General features: G+C 40.6%; 2 protein-coding genes across 2 annotated transcripts in view; both read left to right on the forward strand.

The window, feature by feature from the left end:
* Window positions 1–316: 316 nt before the first annotated feature.
* On the forward strand, window positions 317–11,091 carry LOC130241031 (cytochrome c oxidase assembly protein COX18, mitochondrial). Its single transcript, XM_056472745.1, has 7 exons — window positions 317–473; window positions 2,408–2,719; window positions 3,543–3,643; window positions 4,881–5,047; window positions 5,261–5,370; window positions 6,752–6,859; window positions 10,855–11,091. The coding sequence occupies exons 2-7, from the start codon at window positions 2,408–2,410 to the stop codon at window positions 11,041–11,043; spliced, it is 987 nt and encodes a 328-aa protein (XP_056328720.1). The 5' UTR covers window positions 317–473; the 3' UTR covers window positions 11,044–11,091.
* Window positions 11,092–15,287: 4,196 nt separating this feature from the next.
* The window catches only part of igfbp7 (insulin-like growth factor binding protein 7), an 11,593-nt gene continuing 10,608 nt past the window's right edge, over window positions 15,288–16,272 (forward strand). Inside the window, exon 1 of the mRNA XM_056472751.1 lies at window positions 15,288–15,811. Coding sequence (XP_056328726.1) covers window positions 15,403–15,811 — 409 coding nt within the window. The 5' untranslated portion in view covers window positions 15,288–15,402. The remainder of the gene's footprint in view (window positions 15,812–16,272) is intronic.

Consider the following 16,272-nt stretch of genomic DNA (forward strand, 5'->3'; position numbering starts at 1 on the left):
AGGTGAATATAATTAAATTTATGCTGAAAGAGTCATTTATATTGTCAACAAACCGCTAAAATTAACATTATCTTCAATTTAGCAGGTGAATGTTTAGTTTATCACACAAAAAACATCAATAAATATTTAAAAACATCGTACCTTTATACAGACTCGATATATTGAAGTATGTGCAGATACAGAGCCAGATGAAGCAGGAATTCTTTGTTAATAAGTATAATCAAAGTGTAGGAGTAAACACGGTGAGTTTGGTGTGTTTAGTAAGTGTCTGTCAGCAGGTGGCGCTCTGACTCTGATAGAGGCTTTGGCGTGATGGCGTCATATTCAAGCGCCCGCTCAACTTGACATTCCGACTGAGAGAATGAACGTGATCAAAAAATAAACCTTCAAACAAACAAAGCTTCAATAAAGCTTCATCGCGCTGTAATGATGTGATAAAGAAGCTCATCTGAGGTCTGGGATCGCAAACCAAGGTGAAGACTTGTTTTGTTTAATGTAGTCTGCAGACTGATCTGTCAAAGCAGAGTTTAATATCAGTGATCACTGATGCTTTTCTCTGCTATTTCTCTGCTATTTCGAACTATAGTTGACATCTTTTTGAGTTATTTTAATGTATTAGCTAGTCTGTTTGATTATGATGAAATTATGTATAACAGAAAAATGCGAATAAGCTAATAAATTGCTTATAGTTTGTGTTAAAATAGTCATATATTAATATTAGTAAACAAACCTATATCGTGTCTGATCGGTAATGAGTGAATATGAAAGAAAAATTAGTTTTTTTTATGTTAACCTCTTGTAACTCTATATACTCTTACCGGCCACTTTATTAGGTACATCTTACTGCCAAGTTGCCTTCAGATCTGCCTTAATCCTTCATGTCAGAGATTCAACAAGCTACTGGAAATATTCCTCAGAGATTTTGCTCCATATTGACATGATAGCATCACACAGTTGCTGCAGATTTGTCGGCTGCACATCCATGATGCGAATCTCCCGTTCCACCACATCCCAAAGGTGCTCTATTGGATTGAGCTCTGGTGACTGTGGAGGCCATTTGAGTACAGTGAACTCATTGTCATGTTCAAGAAACCAGTCTGAGATGATTGGTGCTTTATGACATGGTGCGTTATCCTGCTGGAAGTAGCCATCAGAAGATGGAGACACTGTGCTCATAAGGGATGGACATGGTCAGCAACAATACTCAGGTAGGCTGTGGCGTTGACACCATGCTCAATTGGTACTAATGGACCCAAAGGTGCAAGAAAATCTCCCCCACACCATTACACCACAACCACCAGCCTGAACCGCTGATACAAGGCAGGATGGATCCATGCTTTCATGTTGTTGAGGCCAAATTGTGAGCCGACCATCCGAATGTGTCAGCAGAAATGGAGACTCATCAGACCAGGCAACGTTTCTCCAATCTTCTAGTGTCCAGTTTTGGTGAGCCTGTGTGAATTGTAGCCTCAGTTTCCTGTTCTTAGCTGACAGGAGCGGCACCCGGTGTGGTCTTCTGCTGCTGTAGCCCATCCGCCTCAAGGTTGGACGTGTTGTGTGTTCAGAGATGCTCTTCTGCAGACCTCGGTTGTAACGAGTGCTTATTTGAGTTACTGTTGCCTTTCTATCAGCTGGAACCAGTCTGGCCATTCTCCTCTGACATCAACAAGGCATTTGCGCCCACAGAACTGCCGCTCACTGGATATTTCCTCTTTGTCGGACCATTCTCTGTAAACCCTAGAGATGGTTGTGCGTGAAAATCCCAGTAGATCAGCAGTTTCTGAATACTCAGAGCAGCCCGTCTGGCAGCAACAACCATGCCACGTTCAAAGTCTCTTAAATCCCCTTTCTTCCCCATTCTGATGCTCGCTTTGACCTGCAGCAGATCCTCTTGACCATGTCTACATGCCTAAATGCATTGAGCTGCTGCCATGTGATTGGCTGATTAGAAATGTGCATCAATGAGCAGTTGGACAGGTGTACCTAATAAAGTGGCCAGTTGGTGTATATACATAAATGTATATTCGTAAAAGTTTTCATTCAAAATAAATTACTTGTCTCGCATAAATGTACCGTTTCAGATAAAAAATATTAATGTTTTAATAAAAATATTACAAAACATTGAGGTTTTAATGTTAGATACTACACTTGTCATGTACAGTAAATATACAGAATTATCAACTCTTCATTAAAAAGCACTTGGAAAATGTTTTTAAAATATTTTAAATGTTAAATGTATTATATAAATACAATTAAATTAATTGTATACATTATTAGATGTGATTACTGTAAATGTACAGTATCAGATCAAAAAAATCAATGTTTGCTGACACACTGTTTTTGTCGGATATACAGATTTCTGCTCTGACAGTGTAGTAGTTGAGCTTATACCTGCTGTTATATTTAGATGCTGAGGCTCAGCCAATCAGCAGTGTTGGTGAGTGTGCGGATCTGTCGTCATAGTAACCCAGCATCCCTGAGGCCCTCCCTCATCAGCATCTCTCAGTGCGGGTCATTCAGAGCTGCGAGTACGCAGGGGTCCGGCTGGTATGAGAGCGTGGCGGATTCCGCACCCGTCCACCAGGCGGAGCAGCTCCTGCTGTCGGTCCAGCAGCTGACGGGACTGCCCTGGTGGAGCAGCATCATCTGCACTACACTGGCCCTGCGCTGCAGCATCACACTCCCGCTGGCCATCTATCAGGCGCACATCATCGCCAAGGTCCTGACAAACACACTGCACTACACAACCAGAGCTCAGACATGATTAATCAAATACTATAGTGTTTATAAATCATCCTGTAGAAGCACTTAATTTGATCTGCTGTGGTGATTTTACAGTTGCTATGGTAACACAGCTACTATAGCAATTCATTTGTTGTGGTGATTCTGTAGTAATTGATCTGTAGATTCTCCACAACAGATCAATCACTGTAATTGTTGTGTTACCATAGCAACTGTAGAATCACCCTAACAGATCAGTTACTGTAGTTGTTGTTACCATAGCAACTGTAGAATCACTATAACAGATCAATTATTGTAGTTGTTGTGTTACCATAGCAACTATAGAATCGCAACAACAGATCAATTACTGTAATTGTTGTGTTACCATAGCAACTGTAGAATCACCACAACAGATCAATTGCTGTAGTTGTTGTTACCATAGCAACTGTAGAAATCACCACAAAAGATCAGTTACTGTAGTTGTTTCCATAGCAACTGCAGAATCACCACAACAGATCAGTTGCTGTAGTTGTTGTCACCATAGCAACTAATTTGTTACCATAGCAACTGTAGAATCACCACAACAGATCAATTACTGTAGATGTTGTGTCACCATGACAACTGTAAAAGACACCACAACAGATTAAGTGAGTATGTGTAATTCAGCGGTTGTAAACGGGGAATAACAGACACTGGAGCGTCATGGCTGACCAATCAGAATCCAGTATTCCAGGCAGCAGTATAATTATCCCAGTCAGTCTCCGTCTGATGTGCCTGTATGCTGTGTGTGTGTGTAACTCTGAGCTCTTCTGCTCAGTCAGATTGAAGTGCTGCAGAAGGAGATCGCTGCGATCGCTCAGCAGTTACGCTTCGAGATCTCCGTCAGAGCCAAAGAGAAAAACTGGACAGAGCAGACATGCAGGTATTAAACACCACGCTTTACCACAGTAAAAGCTTTATTTATAGCAAAAGCCCACGCTGAAGCTGTGATTGTTCTACAAAACACTGTATTTTAATTAAAGAAAACTGCACAACCATCAAGACAACTGTTTTTCTGTTTTTCTTTTGTTTTTAAAATGTATTTTGTATGAAATCAAAAGGGTTTGAGTATGAACTATTGTATCGGCCACAGGTTAAATAAAAATGAAGATTCTGTGTTTTATTCTCTTTTGAATTTTCTTGCAGTTGTGACTGCATCATACAATTGAGAATTACTAGATAGTAATCACCAGCTGTAATAATACACAGTTCTGACTATATTTTTGTTTAAATATTTATTTTAAATGTTTTGATGAAGACAAAGGTATTAGCCCTCCTGTGTATATTTATTTACATTAATGTACATTATTGTCAATTTTAAGAGAAAATAAACTTTGTACAGTATTTCCTATTATTCAATTGTAAGTCGCTTTGGACAAAAGCATCTGCTAAATGACTAAATGTAAATGTGTTTTTTTCCATCTGGCTGGAATAAAAGCAGTTTTAAAAATACATTACAATAATATGGCAGCACAGTGGCTCAGTGGTTAGCACTGTGGCCTCACAGCAAGAAGTGGAGTTTGCATGTTCTCCCTGTGTTAGCGTGGGTTTCCCCCACAGTCCAAACACATGTGCTATAGGGGAACTGATTAACTAAATTGGCCGTAGTGTAGGAGTGTGTGTGTGTGTGTGTGTGTAAATGAATGTGTATGGGTGTTCCCCAGTACTGGGTTGCAACTGGAAGGGCATCCACTGTGTAAAACATATGCTGGAATAGTTGGCGGTTCATTCTACTGTGGTGACCCCTGATTAATAAGGGACTAAGCTGAAGGAAAATGAATGAATTAATATTATTAGCCCCTTCAGCAATATTAGTGTTGGATTGTCTCCAGAATAAACCACTGTTATACAATGACTTGCCTACTTACCCTAACTTTACCCTAATTACCCTAGTGAAGCCTTTAAATGTGACTTTAAGCTGAATACTAGTGTCTTGAAGAATATCTAGTCTAATATTATTTACTGTCATCATGACAAAGAGAAAGTTATTAGAACTATAATGTTTAGAAATGCATCTCTCTGTTAAACATCACAGGGGAAATATTGAGAAAGAGAATTTAAACTTCACAGCAGGGCTAATAATGTGTCTGTACATGTGATTATTTTCCCTGCTCTCACAGGTTTCATTTCAAGAAGAATCTGCGGCGAATCGTGTCGGAGCTTTACATCCGTGAAAACTGCCACCCGTTTAAGGCCAGTGTGCTGATCTGGGTTCAGCTGCCCATGTGGGTGTGTGTGTCTCTGGCACTAAGAAACCTCAGTCTGGGCCTGGGAAACACTGATGTGGGTGAGTCTCTGGTTGAGATGAGCGTGTGTGTGAGGGTCTTTACATCATTAATGTTGGTCTGCAGCACTCCATTGATGCAGATGTGAAATGTTGTTGTGCTGATTGGACTGACGGATGGCTGAGGCCTTTTACGTCATCACAGTGCTTCAGTATTCTTCTTCTATTAATATTATTCCCTCCAGAACTGACTTGAGCTCTCCTGTTTGTGCTCAGCTGCAGGGCTGGCAGCAGGTGGCGCTCTGTGGTTTCCAGATCTCACTGTGCCAGACTCCAGCTGGATTATGCCCGTCTCTCTCGGCATCATCAATCTGCTCATCACTGAGGTGCGCATCATTTAAATAATCAGCAATTGAGCGCTCAGTCTGGAAAAAGTTTCTATAGTCATTTTCTATTCACAATTGTGTGTTTACACTCACCGGCCACTTTATTAGGTACACCTCACTAGTACCGGGGTGGACCCCCTTTTGCCTTTAGAACTGCCTTAATCCTTCATGACAGAGATTCAACAAGCAACTGGAAATATTCCTCAGAGATTTTGCTCCATATTGACATGATAGCATCACGCAACTGGAAGTAGCCATCAGAAGATGGAGACACTGTGCTCATGAAGGGATGGACATGGTCAGAAACAATACTCAGGTAGGCTGTGGTGTTGACACCATGCTCAATTGGTACTAATGGACCCAAAGTGTGCCAAGAAAATCTCCCCCACACCATTACACCACCACCAGCAGCCTGAACTGCTGATACAAGGCAGGATGGATCCATGCTTTCATGTTGTTGAGGCCAAATTGTGAGCCGAGCATCCGAATGTGTCAGCAGAAATGGAGACTCATCAGACCAGGCAACGTTTCTCCAATCTTCTATTGTCCAGTTTTGGTGAGCCTGTGTGAATTGTAGCCTCAGTTTCCTGTTCTTAGCTGACAGGAGCGGCACCCGGTGTGGTCTTCTGCTGCTGTAGCCCATCCGCCTCAAGGTTGGACGTGTTGTGTGTTCAGAGATGCTCTTCAGACCTCGGTTGTAACGAGTGCTTATTTGAGTTACTGTTGCCTTTCTATCAGCTGGAACCAGTCTGGCCATTCTCCTCTGACCTCTGGCATCAACAAGGCATTGCGCCCACAGAACTGCCGCTCACTGGATATTTCCTCTTTGTCGGACCATTCTCTGTAAACCCTAGAGATGGTTGTGCGTGAAAATCCCAGTAGATCAGCAGTTTCTGAAATACTCAGAGCAGCCCGTCTGGCAGCAACAACCATGCCACGTTCAGCGTCACTTAAATCCCCTTTCTTCTGGCTGCTGCCATGTGATTGGCTGATTAGAAATGTGCGTTATAGAAGAAGTGTACCTAATAAAGTGGCCGGTGAGTGTATCTCTAAAATAAAGATTTTAGATTTTTTTTTCACAAGTTTTTTATGCAATCCATAAACACAAGGCTGCATTTACACTTCATGGTTCAAGTGAAAAATATAACGACTCAGAACCATAAAACGTCTGAATTGCATCTGAAATGTCAGAATTTCGACATTAAAAAGTCAGAAGTGCGAGAAGAAAGTCAGAACTGGGAAACCGACTCAGAGATTTTCATTTGTAATCATTACCTATGTGTTTATAGCATTTTATTCTGATCTGGGCTGAATTCTGACTTATGTGGGCTGAACTACGTGCCGTCTGTCCCTCCACTGTCAGTGTTTGTTGTGCGTGCAGATCTTCGCTCTCAGACAGACGGAGTCTTCAAAGATGCAGAAATACGCCACACACTTCATCAGAGGAATATCAGTGCTGATGATCCCTATAGCCGCTACTGTGCCGTCGGTGAGTACAGGATCAGCTGAAACGCCTGATTACCCACAGCTCTGCTGCGTTTGATCACAACAGCCCAAACAATGATGAAGATTCTGTGATAAACAACAGCACATCACGTCTCCTCTTATCTGTCTGTCGCTGATATAACATTTCAAAGCCCAGAACATTTTTTTAAAAGATTTCCTAAATCAGGGGTGTCCAAACTCAGTCCTGGAGGGCCGCTGTCCTGCATAGTTTAGCTCCAACACACCTTCCTGAAGTTTCTAGTGTACCTAGAAAGAGCTTGATTAGCTGGCTCAGGTGTGTTTAATTGGGGTTGGAACTAAAATATGCAGGACACCGGCCCTCCAGGACCGAGTTTGGACACCCCTGGTCTAAATTGTGGACAAACTCAGAATCAGAAGTCATTGTTGTGACATAAATGCAAGATAACAAGGAAAGTCAGAATGTCATGGAAAGATTTGGGATTGGCAAAAGAATTGTGTCTCAAAATCCCTACAGAAAAGTCTTGCAGCAAAACTTTACAAGTTTAATAAAGAACAAGAAATTGTGGAAAACAAGATTACAAGATCAAGAAAAGAGTGATCAGAAGTGCAAAGAAAAAGGCTGAGTTGCAAAAAATATCAAATTGTGACAAAGAAAACTGCAAGTCAAAAGAATGCAACAAATTTTTAACAAGCATAAAGATAATCTACAACAAAATGTAAATCATTCAAGTCAGAACTACAACAAGTGTATTCCAGCATATAAACTATAAAGTCAGAATTGTGCTCTTAAATACAGGAATGCACTATAAAATTAAGAGACTAAGAACTGCACGGTAAGATGTCAGAATTGTGATGCATTGGAAGAAAATATTGTGACTTAAAATCACATCCAAAAAAGCCTTGCAACAAACAATTGCAACAGATTTAATAGATCATAAAGTTTCAGATTTATTAAAAAATATTCAAATATATCATTAAATATTTATGAAGTTTAACGGTGCTTTCACACCCAGATGTTTGTTTGGGAACCTGTCTCATTTCCCCAGTTAGCACGGGTCGTTTGGCATGTATAAATCCTGCAGTTGCGCTCACATCCACGCCAAATCCACCTGTCTGCGATCACCTGAATGAGGTGGTCTCGGCTCGAAATGAACTCTGGAGCGGATTGATTGTAGTGAGAAAGCAAAATAATCCAATGAACCAGGCTATATCATGGTTGTGTAATAGCGAAGTCCCTTTAAGGCAAGTCATTTCACTCTGTGGCCGTCTTTGAAATGCCTCTTGGGCAGTATGCTCGGGCGTTCTGTGTGAATGGGGAAACATTAAATTCTCCAAAACTGCTTGCCAAGCCGATGATTGAATTTCTTATTAAGAATCATCAATGAAATTAAACAACATCTGTCTCTTTAGTTTCATTTCTAAACGTCTGAATCACACAAAATCTGCAGAAACTCACGTCTGGCCGAGCCAGAGGGTGGGCTTTATTCGCAATATAGCGATCGATGTTTGGCTCCTGTACTAGAAGGCGGGGCTTCATTTGCCATATTGATCGTTACACTATGAATGACATGTCTTGTGTATTCTATAGTCTATGGTAATAGCCATATATACAGCTATATGAAGAGAGAAATACGAGTAGGGCGGGATGTCATCATTCCTACTGGCAAATGTGCGTTTCATGTCGAATAGGAAAGGGAAAGCATGCGGAACTATTAATGAGAGCTGTTTATCCATTAGGAAAATTGACATAAATCTGATCATTTTCCATATTTTAATCTTATAATATATTGTATTAGGCCTATTATTTTGTTCATTTCTGCACTGACACCTTGACAGAAAGATCAGCTTGATCTGCTTCATGATCAGACAGCAGTCACGCTTCATCTGCTTTTCTCTCTATAGTTTAAGCCTGTAATGCAGAATTCTAGCTAACGCTTTCTTTAATAGATTGATTGATTCAATAGATAACGTTTACAAGACTTGACAGCTGAAATGAGGCTGTATGAGAAAGCCTTACCTCTATGATTTATATTCTGTGACGATGTCTGTGGGTGTCAAAATTAAAGTGCACCTTTTCGCTTGTCTTATCGCTTATCATCATAAATTAAAATAATAACGTGACAGCTGAGCAGAATCCAGAATCCCTCAAACTCTGACCAATGTGAGGAGACTTTACTCACACGTGACTGTTAACTGTTACGCGAACCGCAACAAAAACGACACTGTAAGAATTATAATCCCTGTTTCTGGACAAAACTGTTGATCTACAGGTGTGAAAGCAGCCTAAAACATATCGAATGTTTAAGATGGATCAAAAATCCTAAAATTAAGTTTATAATGTTTATTTTTAACTTTAACTCTTAAATGTATTAAAAAAGGTTTGAAATGCATGAGAAAGTTCTGTTTGAGGAGTGCTCTGATTGGCCAGAGCTCTGCTGTGTTTGATCCCACAGCCTTGTGTTTGTGAAGAGAAGATGTTGCTGATAATCCAGCAGATGAGCACATCTCGTCTCCTCTTATCTGTGCATGTGTTGTGTCTCTGCTCCTGCTTATATAAGAGTCCACATGGGGAACGGGTGCAAGCTGACCTGTACGTTACACTGTGAAGGACAGCAGACGCTTAAAAACACTCTCTCAGCTATACATTCATGGTAAAGTCTAGAAGGGATACAGCTATATAAAAACTAAGTCTAGAAGGGATATAGCTATAGGCTCCTGTTAAAGTCTAGAAGGGATACAGCTATAAAATTATGGTAAAGTCTAGAAGGGATACAGCTATAGAATCATGGTAAAGTCTAGAAGGGATACAGCTATAGTATCATGGTAAAGTCTAGAAGGGATACAGCTATATAAAAACTAAGTCTAGAAGGGATATAGCTATAGGCTCCTGTTAAAGTCTAGAAGGGATACAGCTATAGAATCATGGTAAAGTCTAGAAGGGATACAGCTATATAAAAACTAAGTCTAGAAGGGATATAGCTATAGGCTCCTGGTAAAGTCTAGAAGGGATACAGCTATAGAATCATGGTAAAGTCTAGAAGGGATACAGCTATAGTATCATGGTAAAGTCTAGAAGGGATACAGCTATAAAATTATGGTAAAGTCTAGAAGGGATACAGCTATAGTATCATGGTAAAGTCTAGAAGGGATACAGCTATAGAATCATGCTGTAAAATTATGGTAAAGTCTAGAAGAGATACAGCTCTGGAATCATGGTAAAGTCTAGAAGGGATACAGCTATAAAATTATGGTAAAGTCTAGAAGGGATACAGCTATAGTATCATGGTAAAGTCTAGAAGGGATACAGCTATATAATCATGCTGTAAAATTATGGTAAAGTCTAGAAGGGATACAGCTATAGAGTCATGGTAAAGTCTAGAAGGGATACAGCTATAGAATAGCAACAGCTGGTCATTAAAACTGTGTAAATCCAACAAAAACTAATGCAACTACAACTAATGCTAAACACATTAGACATGACTATTCAAGCGCAGTGTGAACTTTAAATTGACAGTATAACCTATAGATGCATTTAGCTCATCATCTGATATTCAATGTTAATTGTTTGTATAACTTGCGTTATTTCATCATATTTCAAGGCTTATATTTTCTTTGTTTGATTGTGAGCTCTGCTAAACAGGCCAGCAAGAGATTATTAATTATTTTATTTTACAAATGTCTCATTACAATCTCTGCAAACACGTGTAAAAACACAGTAAAAACTGTGAAACCTGTTCAGTGATTCACCACTAGCGGGCGATCTGAATGAAGCCACGTCAGTTACACAGAGCACCCCCTAGAGGAGAATCATTGAATTTGTTTTGAATTGCTTATGATGTAATGAAGCCCTGTTTACTGAAATCATCTGACTGACAAGTTGATACACACTCCGAAACCACCGATCAAAACTAAATATTGGTAAATGTTTCGAAGCTTCATGAAGCGGTGTTAAAAAGCAGACGCCACGATTATAAGCAGCATTAACTCCAGGTTGTGTGTGTGTTGTGTTTTCTCCAGTCCATGTGTGTGTATTGGCTGAGCTCCAGCTGTGTTGGTTTGGCTCATAACCTGCTGCTGAAATCTCCTGGGTTCCGGAGACTCTGCCGAATCCCAGAAACACGCTTCGACTCTCAGACGCCCTACAGAGACATCGCCGCCGCATTCATCCACAAATACAGCAGAACAGGAGCTCACAGCGGTAAATAGACTACAATGACCAGCGCAAAATAAAGATGATCTGTGGAATAAAGAGAAGGTCTCCTGTTTGTCTTCAGTGGGGTTTGCCATGGTCGGTGTCATGATGGACATTTTACATACAATTTCTATTTTATCTAGAGTTAAACTCATGATCAACAGCAGTGTTGGGAGTAATGCGTTACAAAAGTAATGTATTACAGTAACGTATTGCCTTTTTTATTATATATAATTATTTTTTCAGGTTTTTCACCTTTATTGTATAGAACAGTAGAGTATTGACAGGAAAGCATGGAGAGCAGAAGGATCGGCATAGGACCATGAGGCGGGAATCGAACTCGGGTCGCCGTGAGCACCGGGTGCATGTGTTGACGCACTAACCACTACACCACTGGCGCAATGTATTGCTTTTTCCTGTAACACAGTAGTGTAAGGCATTACTAATACATTCTCAGTCATATTTTACTCAGTACATGATCAGTATCGCTTGCGTTAAAACGAACTTTTCACCCGCAAGACATTAATAAATAAAAAATACCGCTAGTAAGTTCTATTAGTGAATATACGCGCGTGTTGTCATTAATCTCCCTCTGGCTATTTGAACTTTTTACTCTGAACGCAGAATGATTTCAGCCTCTGAACTCGAGGTCCTATTGGCTCAGCCTAGTTTGCTGTAAGCCAATGAACCGTGCAGATGAAAATGGTGGAAGACCGTACATTCACGACATGGACGTACATGCATTACTTTGATTTTGTCCGAGATAAGGACAAGAAGAACGTTATTGTCAAATGCAACCTTTGTAAAACCCGAGAGAATTATCGACATCGAGAAATAGCACTAGCAATTTAAGAAAACATCTCGAGCGTTGACCACTCCACTTACAGAGAAGAGAAAGAATGACGAGACGAGAGTGATAAACCAAAGCAGCAGAGATTAAGTTTCTCTCGGTCTGCCATCATGCCACTTGAACCTTGAGAAGACTAGTGGCAGAGTATGTCGTTGAGGACATGTTACCAATGTCAACAGTGGAATCTCCCGCTTTCAGGAAGCTAGCAAGATCCCTGTGACTAGACATGAGACGATAACCGTTTTCAAGGTATACCACAGTTTGGAAAAGTCAAGGTTTTAAAACCGCCAAGATTTCCTGTAATACCGTTCCTAAGGTATGTGTGAGAGTTTTTTTAGGACAACAGTATGTCCAGCAGAAATAAGATCCAGAGATGCTGTTTAAAATTGTAAATAAATCTGTGTTTTTGATTCATTTGAGTCAGTGATTCATTTATCCTGACATGTTTACTGCTCCAAAATATTAGAAATCTTTCACAAAATAAAATATACTGTGTTCAAAGTCCCCCAGACATTTAAAAAGAACTTATTTTAGAGCAGTAATCCCAATACTGCGATGCCATATTTTTATCCAAGGTTATCATACCGTCAGAATCTTATACCGGCCCATGCCTACCTGTGACCAGCAGCAATGACAAGGTAAGCTAACGTTTACATGATGACTAGCTAGAATTCTATATAATCTAGTTCAGGGATGGGATTATGCTCGACCTGCTGCAGTCATCTCCCATGAGGAGGAATTCTTTCAGTTGATTAACAGCCCAATGCCATGGCTGATGCACCCATGCCAGTGGAATCAGAGGTGGCCAAAGCACTTTCTTTTCATTTTTGTAATGAAAAGTGTGTCTAGTTCTGTAGTTCAATAGAGCCGACAGCTATCTATCTTGTTGTTGTAGCCTAAGTGGATTAATTTGGTCCTTTTAGAGGCATATAGATCTCTGTTTGACATGATTTCTTTCTAAGCAGTTAGGCAATGTTTAGCCTATATGTTCATTTTTATGGCTCTGAGGTTGAGGGGTTGGTCCTCTAGTAGAGCTCTATACTGAGAAAGCTGTTCATCATGCTCACTGTGTGCATGGCAGTTTTGTGTTGTGAACCACTTGAATTTAAAGTGAATGAAATAATGACAATAAGAAAAGAACACAAATCTGCCATCTTGTCATGGCATTGGAGTTATACTCCTGTTGTGTCTAATATGAATATACCCAAGCTATTGACAGATAATCACTTCACCTCTACCTTACTTTTAACAGGCTTGGATCATTTGTGGTTCTGGCCGTCATCCTTTCTTGCATTGTCTTGAGCCTTCACATTGCCAATTATATACTCTACTATATTGTTAGTTTGGATAGGTCACAGTCATTATGCTACATCATATCACTTTATACTGGATGTAAAACGCTCTGCAGTTTACATTTTATAGTGTTAAGTTCTAATTCTGTACTTATTTTGGTGAAAGGAGCTAAAAAGTAATATAAGAGTCATGTAACATTACAATTCTGAGACTATTGTAAGGTAAGGGATTACTTTTAAATAACAGTAACAAGTAATCTGTAATGTATTCCAGTTTGGAAGTAACTTGCACAACACTGATCAACAGTAAACATGACAATGGTCCATCTTAATGCCAACAGGGAAAACAAGCAACGATGAAGAATGCAGGATTATCTGCTGTCATGGCTTTACAATCAATAAATGTGATTATAATGGAAGACAATGGAGCAAAAACAGCACCAACATCACCAAAGCGGAGTCAATGTGAACAGAGTGTGTTGATGGCCTTGTGAAATCTTCCAAAGCACTTTCCCCAAATATGTGTCATAATAAGATTAGTCAGCAGAAATCATCAAATTTGCTGGAACACAGAGAAAGATGAGGACAAATAAGACTCAAAATCAACCCAGAGTGGATGAAAACGACCCAACAGCACACAAGGGTTAAACTTGACTTTTGACTTGTAAAGGATTCTCCAGAATAGCCTAACAACCACTAAAACCTTCTCATGCAGAAGACAACACAATGCATTCCTGACTGACAGGAGCTCCGCCTCTGAGCTGGAACTCGAGCAGACTGAACCAGTGTCTATGATGGGTATAAAGTACAGCTCTTCTGTAAAAGTGCAAGCTCACAGAGCAAGAAATAAGAGGAAAACCGAGGTGAACCGTGACTCGTATGTGTTGCCAGATCTTGGTCAAGAACAAGTCAATTAAAAAAATAAAACAGTCCAAATACTTTATTTAGAAAATACCAATATAATCCATATCCATCACTGACTGAAAAACACTGATGGATACCTGAAGAGCACAGACACTGAAAATAATGGGTTCCGTCAACACTGCAGGCATCCGCATCTGTCAGGTTTAGTGTTGTAATATTAAATCAGTCAAGAACAGAATATAGTTCTAAACACAGGAGATACTAAAGTTACCACAGTGCCAACCATCCAGTTTCATCTTGTTTTGTAGACCAACACTGAATAATCTATCTAATTCCCATGTGTCTGTCATTCCTGATGTACAGTAACGCGTTACTTAAACTATCACCCTTAACAACTACAACAATGTGCCAAAGTGACTGCTGGCCCCTGCCTGGCCACCCCTCTGACAAAGCCCTTCCTCCACCACTGCCACACACACTCACACACTTTTTTACTGCATGTCTGAGAGTGCATGTGGAAGTCTGCAGCCAGATACTATTGGAGTTTGCGCTGATCTGGGCAGGTCTGAATCCTCACTGGGTTGTGGCTGAAAGGGCATCCGCTGTGTAAAACATTTGCTGGAATAGTTGTCGGTTCATTCCACTGTGGTGACCCCTGATGAATAAAGGGACTAAGCCGAAAGGAAAATGAATGATTGGATTACTCAATTGTTGTAAGGTTACTGATTGCAAATAATTTATATGGGCTGAATTTAAACAAATGAAATTTAGTAATGTTCAACTTCAGAAATCCAATGAATATTTTATTCAGTGCATGTGTCTGAAACGTCATGTGTCTGAGAGTGCATGTGGAAGTCTGCAGCCAGATACTACTGGAGTTTGCACTGATCTGGGCGGGTGTGGATCATTAAACACCATGACTAGCTTAATTAGTTTGTTAATATTTAGTTAGGCAGAAGTTGGGATTAGGTTTTGGGTAGAAGTAGGATAAGAAATATTGAATAAGATCATACTTAATAACTACAAAAGAACAGTTAATATCTTAATAACCGTACTCTACGCTTCCGTGGTGCATTAAACAGTTTTGGAATATCGCATTAAAATGCACATGAAAAAAATAATAAACAGAAACACAGCAGCTCACGAGGATAAAAGCAATTAAATTTGACTTCTGACTTGTGAAGGATACCCTAGAATAGCCTAAAAACAACCAAAACCTTCTCACGCTTCAGAAAACACTATGCATTCCTGAGCGGCAGGAGCTGGGTGAGCTGGAGACTGAGTTTGCGCTGATCTGGGCGGATCTGAATCCTCACCCGTGCACCGGAGACCCGACACACACTCATACACACACTTAGTCAGTCAGCATGCTGTGTGTACTCGTCCTCGCCCTGCTCGGCTCGGCCTCAGCGCAGCGGCTCTCCCGTGGCTGCGGCTCCTGTGACCGGACTCAGTGCGCTCCTCTGCCGGCTCAGGGCTGCTCCTCCGGGACGCTGCGGGACTCCTGCGGATGCTGCGAGCTCTGCGCCGCCGGGGAGGGAGAGCCCTGTGGCGGGCGCGGAGTCTCTGCGAGGCGCTGCGGATCCGGGCTCGAGTGCGTCAAGACCGATAAGAAGAGTAAAAGCGGGATCTGCGTCTGCAAGAGCGGAGTGCCGGTGTGCGGAACCGACGGACTGAACTACAACAGTGGCTGCGCGCTCCGGGCGGCGAGTGCGCGCGCGCTGCAGGAGAAACAGCCGGAGATCCGAGTGCACAACACGGGCAGATGCGCGCAGGGTGAGCAGCTCTGGATGATCAATGCACTTTATAGGCTACTGATATCAGGATAATAACAGTTATGTGTATTTTAAGATAATAGTTTTTTGCTTTTGCGCTGTGAAAATATCCATAAAATATCAGTTTTTCGTATTGACAGATTAATGCTTTTCACCTTTACACAATAATAAAACAGTAAAACAGCACTTTTGTGTAGGTCTACACTGAAGAAAATATTCAAAGATGATCAGTTGCATTTACTAATTGTTTTAAGTTAAGTGGTTGTAAACTATTTATTTGGGCTGAATTTAAACAAACAAATTAAGTTGAACATTGTTAATTTAATTTGCTTAAATTCAACACACAGAAGAAATGTTGTGTTATTTAAACCCGAATTAGGTTAAATGTAGTCCTATTAATTTGATTCAAAGTTAATCCAGCAACTGGGCTCTTCCATATTACACCCAGAATTGGGTTGAAAA

The sequence above is a fragment of the Danio aesculapii genome, chromosome 14, assembly GCF_903798145.1.
Source record: "Danio aesculapii chromosome 14, fDanAes4.1, whole genome shotgun sequence".
NCBI lineage: Eukaryota > Metazoa > Chordata > Actinopteri > Cypriniformes > Danionidae > Danio > Danio aesculapii.

Coding starts and splice junctions, on each gene's coding strand:
- LOC130241031 (XM_056472745.1), top strand. CDS start 2,408: ATGCTGAGGCTCAGCCAATCAGCAGTGTTGGTGAGTGTGCGGATCTGT. Junction 3,644..4,880: donor TGGACAGAGCAGACATGCAG/GTATTAAACACC, acceptor CTGCTCTCACAG/GTTTCATTTCAAGAAGAATC. Junction 5,048..5,260: donor CCTGGGAAACACTGATGTGG/GTGAGTCTCTGG, acceptor GTTTGTGCTCAG/CTGCAGGGCTGGCAGCAGGT.